This window comes from Abramis brama (assembly GCF_963993115.1).
Source record: "Abramis brama genome assembly, chromosome: 25".
NCBI lineage: Eukaryota > Metazoa > Chordata > Actinopteri > Cypriniformes > Leuciscidae > Abramis > Abramis brama.
Window position 1 is genome coordinate 23,343,303 of NC_139987.1, and position 19,127 is coordinate 23,362,429.

General features: G+C 37.8%; 1 protein-coding gene across 4 annotated transcripts in view; it reads right to left on the reverse strand.

Moving 5' to 3' along the window:
* Positions 1-19,127, reverse strand: part of ssbp2b (single stranded DNA binding protein 2b) — a 125,233-nt gene that overhangs the window by 69,201 nt on the left and 36,905 nt on the right. For all 4 annotated transcript variants that reach the window (XM_084103887.1, XM_084103885.1, XM_084103888.1 and 1 more), the window contains one exon: positions 7,422-7,511. In XM_084103887.1, coding sequence (XP_083960013.1) covers positions 7,422-7,511 — 90 coding nt within the window. The remainder of the gene's footprint in view (positions 1-7,421; positions 7,512-19,127) is intronic.

Sequence of the window (19,127 nt, forward strand, 5' to 3'; positions counted from 1 at the left end):
AAATATATAACAACTGCCAAATTAAGAGAATCAAACTTTGGAGTCCCTGTGTAGAATCAATGATTTCATTCAGTTCATGTACATGAACCCTCTGAATTCACTAAATTGAAATGCCTTCCCAATGCATCATATGAGAGAAAGTGAGATCAAATTTTTGGAAAACATGTTTACAATCTCGCTCAGCTGTACAGCAGTATGTGCAATAAAATTTAGCATTTCTGTTCAGTACTTCCCATTTTGGCTTACTGCACCGCTTCATAGCATATTATTCCATCTTTAATACAGATGCACATACTGTTTCCAAGAGAGAAAGTAACATTAGGTCATGCCATCAGCCACGGGGCACTGGACGGCGAGGGCCAGCTGGGAATTAGGTGTTGCTCTGAGAACACATTTTAAGGACAGGACAGGACGTCTCGGGGGACAGTACCGCCTTTGAGCGAGAAATGACACGCCTCAGTGTTCTTAGAGAGGAGAGAGTGGGAGTGAAGAGAAAGTTAAGGATGAGAGGCTGGAATGGAGCAGAATGCGGATGCAGTGCCTTTAATAATGCATCTGCTGCTCTTCTGCTCTCGTTCCCCCGGAATCATCTCGGCTTCAACATCCTTCACCTCGTTTCCGTGCATGTGTGGTCCCAGAGCCCCCCCGCTAGTCTGAACCTCATCAGAAATGCTCCAGCAATTCGCCAACACATGGCCAACATATTTTAAAGGGTTAGTCGTCGTCCCCCCACCCCCCACCATGAGGATTCTGTCATCATTTACTCAACCTCATGTCGTTCCATGTTCATTTTCTTTCTTCCGTGGAACTTTTTTTGGAGATTCACAGCAACCATTATGGAAAAGAAAACTCAGGATGTTCTGCAACGGATCTTCATTTGTGTTCTTCAGAAGAAAGAAAGACAAACGACGCTGTAAGGCCCGCCCAATTGGCCCAACGATGGTTTCCAATGGTGGGTGAAGGTTTACTGCGTGTTATTGTCTTTTCAGCGTGGTAAAAAAGTAATTTAATTAAAGTCATTTAATTTCTAATTAAACTTTTATCTGACTCCATTTTATCACAACCTCGAATTTAGGTTGGAATGTCAATTGGTTATTGGTCATTTATACTATAATAGTTTAGCTATGCATTTGATTATCCTATTTAACTCTTTACTCATATTGTACTCGTTCATTTGTGTGCCAAAGTCGCACAGGGTCCTCACAACGGCCGTTCATTTTTATGCCGTTCCGTTTTATTTTTATTTACAAACTCGCCAGTTTTGGTCACTAGACAGAGGTAATTGACTATACTGTTTAGAAGGCCGCATTCAAACTTACTCTATCTAAAAGTATTTTGTTTAGTCCCCATAGATCTGTATACACTTGAATTAAAGCAAGACTATCTCTAGTCAGAGGTCATGACCACTACTACAGATATACAGTAAGCCGACCAACATTACTTCTCTGGTAGTAGCTATGGTTTAGTCATGCCATGGTTTCCCACATACACTTAACTAGAATAACATTACATTAAACAGAGGTAAGACTATTTAGGTTGGTCGATCAACATTTTGTTGTCCTAAACGGAAAGCCTTTACAGTCTAAGTACACTTGATCTAGTGCCAAGTGTTAGCCGGATCTCTAAAATCGCAGTTGCTATGCTCCACTCAGAACTGGACTCTAGTCCGTTACTAACCTGACGCAGATTTGTGGTAACAATGGATATACGTAATCTACATCAAATACATAACATCAAATACAATAAAGATGAATACCTGACTCAGGAAAATAGTATACATAATGCTGAGTGTCTGAAAGATATTTAGCATTACGGGCTGATCTGATTACATCTGAAACATCTCTTTAAATACTCAGACCAAGACGGAAACCTCTTTCAAATAGAAACGTGCTAACAATGGGTTTACACCTTTTGAGGACAGGATGTCATTTGCATGAAAGACCCACCCTTCTCTGTAAGCAAGATATCTCTAAACTCTTAAAAACTTTATTATCTTTTGGTTTACTACTTTGGGAAGGGGACCTTCGTACCAGCCGCACTGAGACATTTCAAATGATACCAAACATGTATAGTGTTGTATGATAATTGTTCAAATTAAATCATATAGGTTTTTAGGTGAATTTCAGATGATCTCAGCATGTGGAGAGAAGAGATGGGGGAAGAGGGGGTCATGGGAAAGAGATGTAGATTAAGACGACACTGAGGTGAGACTTGCGTCTAGGATGGGGATGTTAATTTCCCAAGAGAGAGTTTAAATGTTAATTTCCAGAAACATCCTTTGTCTTCTAGGGGAGTAGTCATTCCTCAAACAGACAGCCCGGCATTTTCTAGTTTCTCTAACAACGTAAATGACAGAATTAATTTTTTTTGGGTGAACTACTCTTTTAATATACAAAATAGACGACAATCGTGCAAATGTACACACAGAGCAAAATCAATGGTTGATAACCAAGACAGACTGTTCCAGTCAAACACCACGGGAGGCAGATGAGCCTTTGTTGAGCCACTTAAGAAAGATGATTTGATCTTCTTAGCTTATCGTTCTATTAGACGAGCACCATTAGCGATCTGCGGGAGATTCCTGTGCCCCCTGCCACAAGCTTCGAGATCTGCTTCAGTCAGTCAGTCTGTTGGAATCCTGTCGCTCTTAATCAAACCAATTACGACACACTGGGTGTCAAATACTACATCTCCTTAGGACGGGGACGTTACGCACAAAGACGGCTGATTTATAAGCGCTCCTTAAGCTGACGGGACTGATTTAAGAACTCTTCGTCTAAAGCGAAACCTCATATGTCAACACAGGTGTTGAGTTACACAAACTGTGGCGGTAAACACAGCCCCTGGAGGAAGTTTCCATTTTCCTTCAGTAATGAGTGTTCGGTGCATCTGGGTCAAAGCATTACATCACATCTGTACATCTTTCCATCAAACAGGTGATTCAAGGCCATAAGCACACCAAATCAAAATGAACAAAACATTCCACACTTTACTAAGCGTTCCACACACACCTAAATGTGAACGGCAGAAAAGCACATCTCAGTTTTTTCCATAGATCACCACACCAGGCCACACCAATTTTCTCTGAAGCGGACTTCACAATCGCACCACATACGTAAGAATGAACAGAAGAACATTTGTTCAGAATGAACCATTCAGCCTTCAAGAACTAAGCCACATGTGTGTTTTGTTATGGCTCACGGAAACAGAATTAAGAGGATTCAAAGACACATTCGTCCTAAAATACAAGAGTGGGAGTTGATAAAAGGAATATATGAGTATGTAAACGCAAATTATGCTCAGTCACTCTGAGTCTGTGCAATTTGACTCACATGCAAACTACCACAAAAAAAAAAAAAAAAACCTTTCAAGCTCATATTTATGATTGTGTGAGCTTTAGGAAAACTCATTTAATGTACAAATGGGTAGATGAAATGGTTTTATGCTCTTTGTAATGCCCTAAAATATACAGAAACCTAAAATATACATTTTCAATATACAGAACCTAAAATACACATTTTCCATTACATATTAATTTAAAATTTAAAATAACCAAAATGTTGAAATTAAGTTTTGAAAGAAAATTTATATTATGGTTATGTTTAGTAATTATGAAAAGTGTATATTTTAGATTCTGTGACTGGTCAACATTTATTTATTTTAAGTTTTTCAACATTTTTGAAGTTCTCTTACATTGTCCAACATCAATATTAAGTTTCATTAATGTACATATAATAATTATACAATAATTTGATACAAATGATACAAAAGAATGATACAGAAATGTTAAAATCATTAAAATCATGTCAACTACCCAAATACACCAAGGGCCAAATTTACTAACATCTTTTGGGGGTTTCACACAGTGAAAAATTATGTGTAAACACAGTTATTTTTGCGGCTGACCTTATTACATATTCATTTGTAGGAGTTTCCCCTTTCAGATGCAAAATTTATGGGAGGAGAGTATTTAAATGAATCATGCCAGGTGATTTACTAAGGTTTGCGCTAGTCAATTTACTGGTATTTGCACCATTATTTAAAAAGCATGTCTTAAACCAAATGCTAATTTGTGCTGCTCTTGGTAGATTGCATTTGTCATTATGGAAATGATCCGGCTCCATCTGTGGTAACTGATAGAGGTGAGGGAGGAACGGTGGGGGAAAGAAGGTGGACGAGGTAGTGATAGGAGATGGCAAAGGGCTGGTGAAAGGAAACGGACAAGACCCTGGAGGCGATGATGTAGTTGCCCAGTTACCGAGACCCATAGCACAGTTGGGACGACAGCCCACAGTGGAGTCGATGGCGGGAGGAGCCACGTTGTAAAGGGGACCGCCAAAATCCGGGTGACCAATGGGGATGAGCCGATGGATCCCAGGGCTCAGTTGAAGAGCCAATGGTATTGAGCGACACCACTGGCACTGGAGATCAAGGCGGAGTCGCAGCGACGAGGAGTCAGAGTGCCTGAGGACAGATGGCAGGAGGAACCCGCTGTAGCCGTAGGGGTGGAGGGACTGAGCGCAGCGGAAGACTCAAGTTTGTGGTGGGAGTAAAGCAAAAACTGACCAAGGAGGAGCCGGTGGGACGTGGGAACCCGGTGGAGCCGCAAGGTCAAGGGTATCTGGTAGAGCCGAAGGTGGGAGGAGCCAAGGCGGAGCCGACAAGTCGACGGGCCGAGGCAGAGCGAAGGGATCAGAGGCAGAGCCACAGAATCCTTGCTTGGGTGAGGCTGGTGGTTGTACGACCGGAGGCTTCACGTCGCAGCAAGGCTTTCCTGGGGAAGACGAAGAGCTGCATGCATCCATCAGAGGCGGGGCTGGAGGACTGGCTGAGCTTTGCGGTGAAGGTAACAGAGGTAAGCTTGACGTGAACAATAACGGTAAATCCAACTCTCGACAGGTAAACGAAACAGTATCAGTGCTGTCTTTAAACAACGATGATTCAGAACAGACAGATAATTCCAGGTGGGATAGGGTGGGAGGCAGTATCTCCGTGTCCAAATCCATCAGGCAGTCCTCGTTGGCTCACACCCCTGGTCAGACACACTCTGAGGCACCGACTCTGGGGCGATGGTTGGCGCTGTCCCTTCCTCTTCGGGCTCTGGCTCACTCATCCCGGCGGGCTGTCACTCTCCGTCTCCGGAGGGCTCTCGCGAAGTCTCCAAGGTCGAGGGTGGTGGTAGGTTTGACTCTGGCTGTAGTCTGGATTGGGGGTAGAGACTCTCCAGACACCGGATGATGGCCTCCCTCCAGTCTAGTCCCTGGGTGTCTGGGAGGTCTACTGGCTGGTGGTAGTTGGCCCTGATCCAAAACAACGATATCAGGGTCTCGTCGTCAAAGGGCGTGCTGACGGCGAGACGACAGAACTGTTCAGTATAATCTATGAAATCGTGGCCCTTCGGGGTTACAGCAGTAAACTTTGCTACATAGTCCATTTTTTCTTGGTCGGTTGTTCTGTCATATAGATGAAGGTCCAAAGATGATGAAGAGTCAGAAAGCTTCCAAATACTAGGTAATTTAATGATAAAATAAACTCTGAATAATCCAGCATGTGCAACAGTGTGCTCTAAACACAAACAACAACCGACAAAGAACTGAGGAAACAAAGGAACTCGAGTAGACACTAATAACAAACTCAAACACGAACAACTGTGATGATTAAATGAATGTCCATGGTAACAAACAAGTGGCGGGAAACGTGAACAAAGACAGCAGGAAATAAAGATAAGCAAACTAAAAGTCCATGAGAATGAAAACTAAACTGACAGTTCGTGACACATACTAGATTTGCATTATGTCTATGAATCTGTGAGCATGAAGTATGCAACTTTGCAGTATAAAACCACAAAAAACCTCAAGGAATATTATTTCCACAATGCAATGTACTCAACTTGACCATCCATAGCAAACAATATACATTACGGCACAGTATGAAGTAGAGCTGGGTTAAAAATATTGATTTCTTGATTTTAATCGATTCTCATTTTGATGAACCAGTACTGACTCTTAAATCCCAAGAATATATATTTTAGTCTATGCTGTTTTCAGTTGATGCACAAACAAACTTCACTAAGCATTATTTGTAGCGCCTCCCATCCAATAAATCAAAATGAGCTTTGTGCTTTGTTACTTTTGATATGAAACAAAGTCTCAGCTTTCAAATTCTTTCAAAAACAAATTATTATAACGAAATTCAGACAATAAATGGGGTTTTGGCGCTCTTTAATGTGGCGTGACAGATCGCTGTAGCGCCTCAGTTCAAGCGCACGTGAACCTTTTTTTTTACTAGTTATAGCATGAAATAAACATGAAAACATATCATTAAATTCCTCAATTAGTGTTTCAACTGTGGAAAGACGTCAATAAAACAGCTTATACCATGGTCTGGGTGAATACTCGATTCTGATTGGCTGCAGGGTGTCCATTAAAAAGTGATAGAGGACACCTAGTAAAGGAGTTCTGGTGAAACTGACTGTTTACCGTTCAAAATTAATAAATAAATGCGCTGGCTACATCAGCTGTGAGTAACCATAGCAACAGGCAGTAAACTGAAGGGTTCTACGAGCTGAGCGGACTATAAATATCTCCGGTTGCTAAATAAACCGTCAGGCGTAACCAGGGAAACCAAGTTATTGTTTGTAAAAACTTTAGATTTCGATTGTAAAACTAATTAAAATATAAACTAATGTTTTAAAAATGTGTTATTTGGCAAGTGACCATGGTATAAGCGGGTTAATGCCCGACGAGGTGTCCACTGTCAGGTATTAATGGACTTTGGCGGAGGCAAACGGACGCGCGTCGGACGGTTCATGCCTCGCCGTCGTCCATTAATACGTGACAATGGACACCTCGTCGGGCATTAACCCTTACTTGTAAACAATGCCACGTAACATTACATTTACCTCAGGAAAGCCATTAAATGTCCATATCTCGATAGTTAGCAGGAAAATATTAATTGATATAGAATGAAATTAAATCGAAATCATCATGAAATTTATGTTAATGCACAGCCCTAGTATGAAGTAAGCAGTACGCTAGTTTATTTTATATATATATATATATATATATATATATATATATATATATATATATAATTTTTTTTAAACCTTCCGATATATGGCAGTTAAGAATGCCAGGATCATAGCTCTCCATATATATATATATATATATATATATTTTTTTTACCTTCCGATATATGGCAGTTAAGAATGCCGGGATCATAGCTCTCCATATATATATATATATATATTTTTTTTTTTTACCTTCCGATATATGGCAGTTAAGAATGCCAGGATCATAGCTCTCCATATATATATATATATATATTTTTTTTTTTTACCTTCCGATATATGGCAGTTAAGAATGCCGGGATCATAGATCTCCATGGCTATGCAGCATATGCATGTATATGTATTTGTGTACCTGAAAGAAGCCCGGAGGAACGGGGCCGACTGGCATACCCTCTCCTGGGGGCATGTTTCCAAGGACAGGACTCGGAGCTGCCGCTGCACTCTGCAATCACAAATACACACACAATTCCAGTTAAACAGCACATCCAGCACACACACATACAGCTAGCAGCTAGTAACACTGCACTGTGATGGTCATTCACCACTCAAGGACAAACACACACACCCATAAACAAACATTCCCTGGAAGCCAAAATCTACATCTCTTAGACAGACACATGGATACTGTCAACAGCTGCTAACCACCAGAAGAACTGGCTTTCTGTCTGAAAACGCATTCAGCTGCCTCCGAAAAAATAAAAGAAAGCAGGCAGGGATGGTAGAGGTCAGATGGCAGGCCAGAAAGACATGAAATGAGACAGGATTACTCTGTCTGAGGCTGCAGAGAGCCACGGGCGGCCCCAGACCCCATGCAGGGAGCTAATGAGGGAGCCGTTTAGGTTCCTGTGCTAGACTCCGTAAACCACACACTCAACGCTCGAACAGAACAGGCAGATGTGGATGGATGACGGGCCGGCCCGTTGACCTTACGTCTCCCTCTGGTGATGTCGAAACTCTGAGGCTGCAACCCAATTCATTCCTCATATTTTCAAATAAATAAAATTAATAAATGTTGTTATTATTATAATAAAATATTACTAATAAAATATGCAAACAAATATGTATGTTTATATAATGATATATAATAAATAATTATATACACAGTATATATATATTATCAAAATTTATTAAAATTAATAAAATTAATAATTTAGAAATAAATAACATAATTATTCAATTTATTATTATTATTAATTATATTAAAAGTATTAATAAATATTAGCATTAATAAAATATGTAAACAAATGTGCATACATGATAATTCATAATACATTATATATATATATATATATATATATATATATATATATATGTAAAACCAATATTAATGAAATGAATAATAATAAAAATATAGAAATAAATAATATAATATATAATTATATATTTTATTATTGTTATTAATTAAAGTAAATGTGATAGCAATCATGTTTGTATGCAATTTATAAACATCATTTAAATATTATTATACAAATCCCTGAAAAATTCAATCAAATTATCTATTTATTTATGTTTTATATTTCTCGTACAGCACTGTGGTTTCAACATCTGTTGTTTTAAAATGGGCTTTATACTGTAAATCAATAAACTAAACTACTCAAATCCTCTAGATATAAATAATTCAATATTATATATGAAGACTTCAGATGCAAAAAAACTCCACAATATACATGTATATTGTTTTCATATTATTATAGAAATATTAGGTATTTATATATAAACTTATAAATATGCTAAATGTGATAAACAAGTCTGTTAAAACACCCTCATCTAACAGCTGTATTTTACTAAATATTTTGCTACAAAACAGAAGAACGATTTTTTTAAACAAGTTCATCACACATGAAAAGTTTTTTCATGCTCCGTCACTTCCTGTTGGAAAAAGTAGTTACTGGAAAAGCTGCATTGTTTTGAAAAATGTAGTTAAGTTAACTGTTAGTTACAGTTAATACTGTACACGATGACTTTGTGTATTAAGTAATGACGAAAATCTTTGTTTTGACATCTGACAACAGCCGTCAAGTGACAAACTGACTGGGATTGAATGTTTTATCTAGCACAAGAGGACTTGTAAGAGCCACAGCTCCGGGCAGGATTGGCACACTGGCACGGAGACAGAGCCAAGGCGGGCTGTGCTGCAATGACTAGTGTGTGCGGAGCATTACTGACATGCAGTCGGAGAGAAAGAGAGAGAGAGAGACACTTAGACACAACAGTCTTGATTACCCCTGGCACACAGGGAAATGAGCAGGGGAAATGCACTCACATCCGCCCAGTAATAACAAAGAAGTTGCTAGCAAATTGAAGGTGGAGATGTACACGACTCGGATGGAGTGTTTTCTAACGCTAGACGGCTATACAGTGAAAATAGCCACAGCACTTTTGACAACAGTTCAACAAGACGTAATAAAAATCACAACTGAGCGAGAGTGGCGCAAACATCCGTGCTGTTTTATCGACGCTGAAGCCATCTTTTGTCACAGCACACTCGTGGTAAATAAGATCCCGCTGCGAGCGGCTGAATATTGTGTTTTCCCGCAGTAACGCTGAAGTCTCATCTCCTGATAGTAGCGGCACAATAATGAGCCTAATGCCCTCCGTGCTGAGCAAGCACTCTATCAAAACTACCAACAAAGATAAACTAACGTCCCTCGGCTCTTCACGGGTCCACAGTCAGTCATAAAAACCTCGCCGCCGAGGGCACGCAATAAAATCTGGCCTCTGATTAGAGTAACTTTCATTTAGCGTGCATCCCATTCAGGGGAAACTAAAATGGCACTAATGTAATAAGAAAAGATGTCTGACTGTCTTAAAATCTAAGTGATAAAAGCGTTAACAGTGACCCGCTGAAGCTAATACGTTTAAGTGTTTGGCTGAGGTGAATTTGTGGCGGGTGTTTTTTTAATACCATTGAATACAGAATACTGTGAACAAGATATGCCAAAAAATCAGTTAAATATAGAGATTCATTGACTCTCTCTTGCACAATTAAAGGCATAGTTACTGTATAAATGTACTCATCCTCACTGAAATGAATGTCAGTTTAGCAGGATGTCCTACAGTAGATGTCAACATGATAACACTATATATTCAAAATATAAATTAAAATGAATAATTACAATTAATTAAATATACATAAATATATATTTAAATGCATTACAATAATAAAATATAGAAAGTATATATTATATATGGATGATCTAAATAATTAAAATTATTATTAATTACATTTTACTATATATATATATATACACACACACACTAATAATATACTAATAAATATACAACAATATATATATTGGTAATAATTAAAAATAATATAAATAACATACAATATAAATCTAAAAATAAATAACATAAAATATATAGTTAAACTTAACTATACTTACTGTATATACACATGTATGATTTAAATGTAATATATATATATATATATATATATATATACACATATATATATATACATATACAGTATATGTATATATATATATATATATAAAAATGATGGCACAAGATTTATTAATTTGCGGGTGAACTATTCCTTAATATGTCAAGTTTGTCAAGTTTATTTATATAGCGCTTTTCACAATACAGATTGTATCAAAGCAGCTTCACAGTATTAAATTAAAATAATACATCAATGTTTGTTTCTAGTGGAAAACGTCCACGTTTGGTAATGCTGATCAATAGTATTGTTGATTGATTAATTAAATTAAATATCCCCAAATATCCCCCAATATAATATATTATATTTATATATATATAATATATATATAAATATAATATATAGATTTAACGTCACATTTGCCTTCTAAAAATGTAACTTTGAAAAAACATGCCAATCTTTGTGTCCAAAAACACAGCCAAAGCAAACAATCGATGTAAACAATAATAAAACAGCACTTATGACGTAGCCTGGGTGGAAATAATACATGCCCCACCTATTGTAAACCTACCACCTTTTGGCTGAGGCATTTGTAGTATGAATCATTCAGTGGCTACTTTTCAGGGACTTCGGTTACCGTTTGGCTTGGTGGCACCTTGGGTTTAATTCGCCATCATAGGTTCTGGTTGTTTCTTAAGCCCTCAGTTGAGTGTAATGGGCCTGTAAGCTTTACATTCTTGCGACAGAGAGCTTGAAGTGCCGAGTGTAATAACGGCATTCTTGGAATTGTGAGGGAACTGATAAAACGCACATCCTGCTGGGAGTTTATTTAAGAGAAGACGGAAAAGGATTAAAACGGCGTAGCTTGATATACGGTTGGCATAGCAAAACAGCTATTTAAGCCCAGGTTTAGCTTTAAAACCTGTCAACAGCAGCACACATCTCATTTCTAAATGCAGCATAGTCATGAGAACATGGTTACTACATCAAAGCAAAATTAGTACCACATTCATTTGAGCTTTCCCCCAAATGACAGGCCCTTGCCATCAATTGGCAGGTCCGTCCTCCTGTGTCCAGTTGACGAATGTTAATTAAAGGACTTCTGACAATTAACAGCTCAACAGCATGCGGGAGTCCTTCCACCTGGGCAGGCACACTTGATTCCTGGTGGATACGGAGCGTGTTCTCGATTAGCTCTGATTAATGAAATCAATTACCTGCGACAGGAAGTGAGATCGAGTGACCGAGAGCGCCGGCCTGCTAACGGACTGTCCACTCTCCTATCCGTGTGCTCATCAATAACAGCGACCTGTAGGCACTTCATTTCACTGATCAGAGACCAGTTGGTCATCAACACTTGGGTGCCAGGTGCACGGCATATGATCGTAGTTATGAGATGAGCACACATGAACACGGCAACAGTGTCACAAACTCTCTAACCTTAGGGCATAAATAAGGAATATTAACAGAAGCATAATAATAATAATGTTGTAGTAGGCCTATGTATAGATGTTTTGTAGCTTTATAATTCTATAAATGTTACAAATAATTTGGGGTGGATTCACTAAACCTGTGAATAAAAATAATAGTATAACTAATATGTAATTATTATGAAAAAATATATTAATTTGAAGAAAAAAAATCTAATAATAACAATTATTATCATTAATTCATTAATAATAATAAAAATATAAAATAGTAATATTATCAACAACGATAATGATATTAAGAATGTATTTAATTAAAATAATTGTATTATTAAATAATCACAAACACTTATTATTATTTATTATAAATATAAAATAAAAAATATTCATATTAGCAATCATAACAATAATTCTAACTGTTATTATGATTATTTTACATTAACACATTTTTCTCTGAACTTATTTATGGACTCCAGTTTAAAAACCTCTGAACTAAACAATCTTGTAAAGTAGGCAGTAAATGCAATTTTATATCCAAGAGACGTGTGTGTGTCCGCTTTCTTGCGTTCATGGCATCTTTTTGACCTCTAGATGGCCACAATGCACACTGTGAAAACACGTACCGAATCAATTTTACGATACAACTGACTCAAAAGTTAGTTTAGCCATCACTAGATTCAAATTTACGAGAAAACTACATTGCCAGCATAAGAATGATGATAAAAATGCATAAAATGTTACTTTTGCTCATTTTGTTGCACTACCGATAAACATGTTTCCAGTCTTTGTCGAGAAGTCAAAATAGAAAGCTAGAAATATGCAACAATGCAACAAAGATCAACAGAAAGCACATCAAATCTGTATAATACGACTCTCAAACTCACGAGTATAAGCTTCCCAAGAGGACTTGAAGGCAGCAATAGATCAGTAAAACGGAGTGTCTTCTATAAAAAAAAGCTTCTTCTGGACGGTGTGTTACAAGAGCAGATCAATTCAGTATGCTGGTTTAATGAAGCTTTATCCAACATTGATATATAGTACAAACAACAGGCTGTCAGCATTTCAAACAAACAGCCACAACTGCAAAAATTCACCGCTAATGGGTTTTAACATTCGTGAATTTACAGCATTGCTTTGATGCATAATATCATTATCAGTCCCAGAGTATGACGGTTGGGTATCTTAAACACAAAAACACTTGACAAACAGAGAATGAGGTTAAATCGGAAAAAATAATATGGAAGTCAATGGGGCCCGAAAACTGTTTGGTTACCGACATTCTTCAAAATAACTTCTTTTGTGTTCAGCAGAAGAAAGAAACTCATATAGTTTTGGAACAACTTGAGGGTGAGTAAATGATAACACAATTTTCCTTTTTCGGTGAACTATCCCAAGTCAGTAGCATCACTATTTTTAATGAGTCGCTCTATAAAGCTGGCAAGGCAAGCTATGTTTTGTGTAAACTGTACTAGAAGCAAAATAACATACACGTTAAATCTATGGCGACTGTCAGAGAGCAGCGCTTCAAGCAAATCCAGCCTACAAATTTGGATATAAAGTAATTAATTAAGAACACTTTCCCTCTCATTACTGTTCTCATTTAGTAGTTTGGGAACATTGGACGCAGCCTGCCATGAACATCCATCTGTTACAGCATAAAACGGCAAACCACAATATATTAGCAACTGAAATGCTTGTAGAAGGGACTAACATGGAGGAAGAACAGAAATACCTCCCATGGTGCACCTGGGGTCAGTTCAGGACATTTGGAGATTTGTCAATCCAGTTGTAAATCCTCAAATCAAGCCTCTTAAATGGGATAGTGTACAGTCTGGGTCACCAGCATGGGGTCTGGGGACGGGATAGAGGGGCTAATAGTTACTCCACCGCAGATCCCCAGGAGACAAATCCACTGCAGGGAACGGTAATGATGATCCCGCTCTGGCACTGCCAGTCCTGCAAGTGGACAAACATTTGGACAGGAAATTTCTCCTGGGAATTAGACGCCGACAATGCTGCTCATCTGAAGTCTGTTCCGTCTTTGTTTTGGCAGAAGCGCTCGACACACATTTGTCATCGCTCCGCGTAGCCTTTGCAGTGACGATTAACGGCTCAGATTGGAGTAAAGACTGGGAGATCTCCTTCTGCCGCTCTGTGGTGATATTGTTTCGGCTCCGTGATTAATTAAACTGCATGCTTAAAGTTCACCTGAGCTCATATTAAACATTAAGAGAGAAATGAGGAAAACAAAATGGCAAAAAAAAAAAAAATGATTTACTACTTTAGTTTTTTTGTGACGTTTGGTTGTGAATTCTGCTTGTCTACTTTTTAAACTTGTCAGCAAGGTAAAATAATCTTCAATGGCTGACGTAGAAGTTTTGTCAAAATTCAAATGACTTGTAATGGTTTTGTTAGCATCAGTAAGAATGGGTTGTAAATAGCAATATTTTGCCATGAATGTCATCATATTCCAGAAGTTCCAGAGTTCTTTTATAATTATTAAAACTGTGTTATTTTCATTGATAGCAAATTATTGTTGCAAATTGTCTTTGTAAAGAAAACTGTACATTTGATTAAAAAAAATGTGAAAAATATATAATAAAAATAATGATTTATTTATACATGTTGATTTTCATTTATTTATTTATTTTATATTTAACATTTACAATTGATGTATTTTTCAAAAATCATTTAAACGGACCCCAAAATTAAAATTCTGTCATCATTTACTCATCATTTACTCGGCCTCGAACCTTGTATGAGTTTCTTTCTTCTGTTGAACACAAAAGAAGATATTCTGAAGAACATTGACTTCCATTCCATATTTATTTTGTTTCCTACTATGGAAGTACGCTGTAAAAAAAAATTACATCCCCAAGTCAAAAATTTCAAGTGACCGATAACATCTAAATTTTTCAATTAGTCTGACGTATTATTTCTCATTGAGCCAATGTTAACAGACTATTGCAACAAGAATTTCACTTGGGCCAATTGAAAAATTTAGATGTTATCGGTCACTTGAAATTTTTGATTTGGGAGGGTTAGAAATTTTTTACAGTGTAGTAAGAACATTTTTGGGTGAAATATCCCTTTAAAGTTTCAACATATCAGTCTTAATATTTCATTATGTGCTCAGATTTTCCTCAATGTCTCAAAATGAATTCAAACATTTCTCGTCACATTCTTCCAAGTCCAAATCATTTTTTCATTTAAAAAATGAATTTTTAATTCTTTAAATAATTTGAATTATAAATAAATATTAAATAATAAATAAACAAAATTAGAAATGCAACATTTACTTAAATGTAATTCAAAATAATTTCACATTCATAACTTTTTGAATTAGGGAGAGTGAAAATGTTGGTAAGGCAAGTAAAAATCTGTCAAAAAAAAACCTTACAGTTAAACCCCTGATAACACACATACCGTATTCATCAGCTTTAGTGGGGGCGTTGTTAATCATTTATCTGAAGAGGTCAACCATTCATAACAGAGACCATTAAATAGTACAGAAGCAAAAACAGCCTGTATATTTCTAAGGGTCAGAGAGAAGGTTGAACATGATTATATAAAACCAAAACTTGCTAAAAATGCTACAAAAAGAAATATGTAGTAAAATATGGCCCCTGCACAGAATACACACATGCAATAAATGCCACCCACTGTTATATTGCATGTCAATAGAAAAAACAACAGTAAGCAAGTTGCTATCAACTATCCAAACACAACAAGGAAACGTTTAAGAGACAGAAAACAAGAGGTCAATGTCTGGGCTAAGTATACACACTTCCTGTACTGGAGACACAGATGCTGCCATTTTCAGATAAACAGCTACAAGAATAACATTTGTAATGTAAATTTTGTATTTTCCCCCATTTTCTGAAGCAATCATGAGAGGAACTCACCATCACAATCCTAAGGTGTTTTGAGTGTTTTGTGGCATGTTGTTGAATGGTTGCTAGGGTGTTCTGGACCTTAGATATGACTTGGGTCCAGCCTGTAGACTTTGTCCAGTTTATCGTCCGCCATGAGCAATAGTAAAAGTGATGCTTGCTTGAAATGGTAGTGATTGTAGCTGACGCGAGAAGGCAGAATATAATTATGTACTTCACTCAAAACATACTACAAACAACCTATTAAAATGATTACTAGTGCCATTAAAAGCATAATTTCAAAAAGCCAAGGCAGTAGTATCAAAACATTGTGTACTATATACTTGGCTTCCCAACAAAACGGAATAAATGTATTATGAATAACCAAACCGCTTACGTAAGCATATTTTCTATTGACGGAGCGCTAATGTGTGTCCATCAGATGATATGCCAGTCGTGGGAATCGGTGATGTCATGGAGTTTCAGGGAAGTGAAGGCTAAGATAGAGCTGCATACTTAATGGCACAAGCCCAAGCTGCTAACAATCACATCAGGTCCTCATTTCAAAGCCCAGATGGAAAAAAAAAAGGTTGCCTAGGAAACGGCTCCAGCGCACTGCACCTCCCTGGAGGTCCACCAACGCTACGCGAGGAATGAGATCCAAGCGCTCGCCTGGAATAAACCACACTGTGTCGAAACTCCTCCATCTGACTACAGCAATTACACCAAAGTATTACAGTGTCGTCTGCCAGGCTGAACGTACATGTTGACATGCTATCACACACGCGTGACCACAACAAAGCCGTCATGTGGTTGCTGACAACACCAGCTGCTTGTCTTGGCTTTCATCACAATCACTTTGTGGTCGCAAGGAGGTTGGTAAAGGTTGAACTCTGACAAATCAACGTAAGAAATAAAAATCACAAATTAGATGTCTTTAATAGACAAGACATGTATGCTTTGCAGATGATCTAGTTTCAACAGATGTCTCAATAATGTTTCATTCTGTGCTCAGATTTTCCTCAACATCTCAATATTTCTCATTTAGAACAAATAAATCTGAGCTATGCACTCCACGTTCGTTTTATAGCTTTATGCACTTAAGGTTCGGTCACGTTTAATGTTGTAATGTGAATTTCACAACGGGCTTCTGTGTAAATCTGCACTTTGACTTCTGACTGCACCTTTACTATACATCAGCGATTTTCTCATTGGTGTACTTGTGTCTTTCCTAAGAAATTTAAAGAGAAACATCTGAGATAAATGTGACATTTAAGGGTGTAACTGAAGGGTGTGACCTCTGTCAGCGACTGCAACAGAGGCCATGTGGGGTGAGAGCAGGGTGGGGTCGTATTTGGCTCAACGGAAAATGATACACACCCCTCCGATATGATTAAACTCACGTTGACCTCAGTGAACTGTTCTATAAAAAACCAGCCTGACACAAGATGAGAGTTATCCAGTCCTGCAGATATACCCCATAACCCTGGTTCCCCCACACTTTTCTCCAGTTCATCTCTGGTGCTGTTAGTCAGCAAACGGGCCTGTCCCATTCTCCGCAGCATGAGCTCATGGTGCTGTTGTGGCTTGTGGGTCTGGCCACGTCTGCATGGCAAGGCTGTGTCTTCTTCGGCGCCAGCGTGAATGTGCACTCCAGTGTTTTATCAGTTCATCAGAGGTCTGGATGTCGCTCAAGGCTGCTGGCCTGTCTTACTGCTGCCGGCCTGTTAAACTGCTTCAGTAAATATCATTAACTCTTAGATATGCCTCCTCGTTCTCAGTTTCTACATGTGTGTGTGAAAAAGCAGCACCCAGAGAAAAGCTTTATCGCTCAGGGTTGCTCTTTCATTGCTCAGGAGACCTAATATATTTATCATGTTTCTTTTATGTCTAAAATTCATTTCTTCTAAGCTTAGAAGTAAAAAGATAATCATAAATGAAACAACTGTTCACATACAGTATGAATTAAGAGCTATAAAATTAATGTAGATTGCACAGAAGATTTTGATGAGAAATAGCGAACTTTATATTGAGATCTTTGACTACAGGAAGAATTTCTTGGAAAACTCTCAGCCAAGAATAGTAATTGTAAGGGCAAAAATAAAATAGAAATAATAATAATAAAAAATTATATGAATTAGTAGGCCTAATGTCACATATTTCTCAGGATAAAAATCTGTGAAGCTACAAAATTAAATGAGATATTAATAAAAAAAGAAAATAATAAATTATTGTCACATATTTCTCAGGATAAAGATCCGTGAAGCTACAAAATCAAATGAAATAAAAAATAAAAATACATTTTGAATTTGCTCTTCATTTAAGGGTGTGTGTTTACACTTGTAGTTCGGTTAGCTTGGTTCATTTGGTCCAGACCAAAAAAAACGTCATTTAGTCCTGGTCTGCTTAGCATTCACATTTGTATTTTAACACCAAACCTAAAGGCATATAGCCTGGTTAAAACCAGACCATTCTCAGTAGTAACTGAGTTATGGTCTGGCAAAGCTTCATTAATAACTCATTTCCAAAGGGGCGTCACCAACGGACGTCGCTCAAATGCCTCTGGGCGCAACTGGATAGACCTAAAACCAATCAGAGCGATCGTCATCGTGTAAAGCCATATGCTGCGTCCCAATTCGCCTAAGTTACACTACGCCATAAAAGTATGAACTCTTTTTGTGAAGAAAAGGTATTTACTTTTGAATGTGTAGCAAAAACGTAGGCAAGCTTTGGGACATACTACTTCGTCATCTTTATCGGACGGATCTGTCGCGTGCATCCTGTCACTTAAACTGCCTTGTCAATCATCTTGTCACAGTTAAAATCCTCTATTAAATCTAATTTAATTTCCTACCGTTTCGGAGAGAAATGTAGTAGCACGTTCATCTGCCAGTGGGTCTTTCATGGAGACTGTCCTCATGTGTTTGGAATTTGAATATAATAATGCATTTAAAAGTTGCTGCGCTTCACCAACGGAGTGGACGTCACTCAAATGCCTCTGGGCGCAATTGGATAGACCTAAAACCAATCAGAGCGATCGTCATCGTGTAAAGCCCGCCTCAACGTTTCTGATTGGTGCCTTGATTTGGACGGATTAGAAATCGGCTTGAATGGGCTCTTTGCCAGACTACTTGCAGAGCAAATCTAAATTTGCCGGAAGTTTGTCTGGGTTTTCCCAGGCTAAAAGGCATAGGGATGGCGTTCACACTTATTCAAATGAACCGCACTAACAGAGCAATCTCACCAGGGCTCGTTTTAATCGAACCAAACATGCCAAGTGTGAACACACCCTAAATCTCCCAGCAGTCATGGAGAAGCAATTAATATGTTACATGAAGGAGATCTCATTTGAGTTTTTTTCTTCCAATGGTACATTA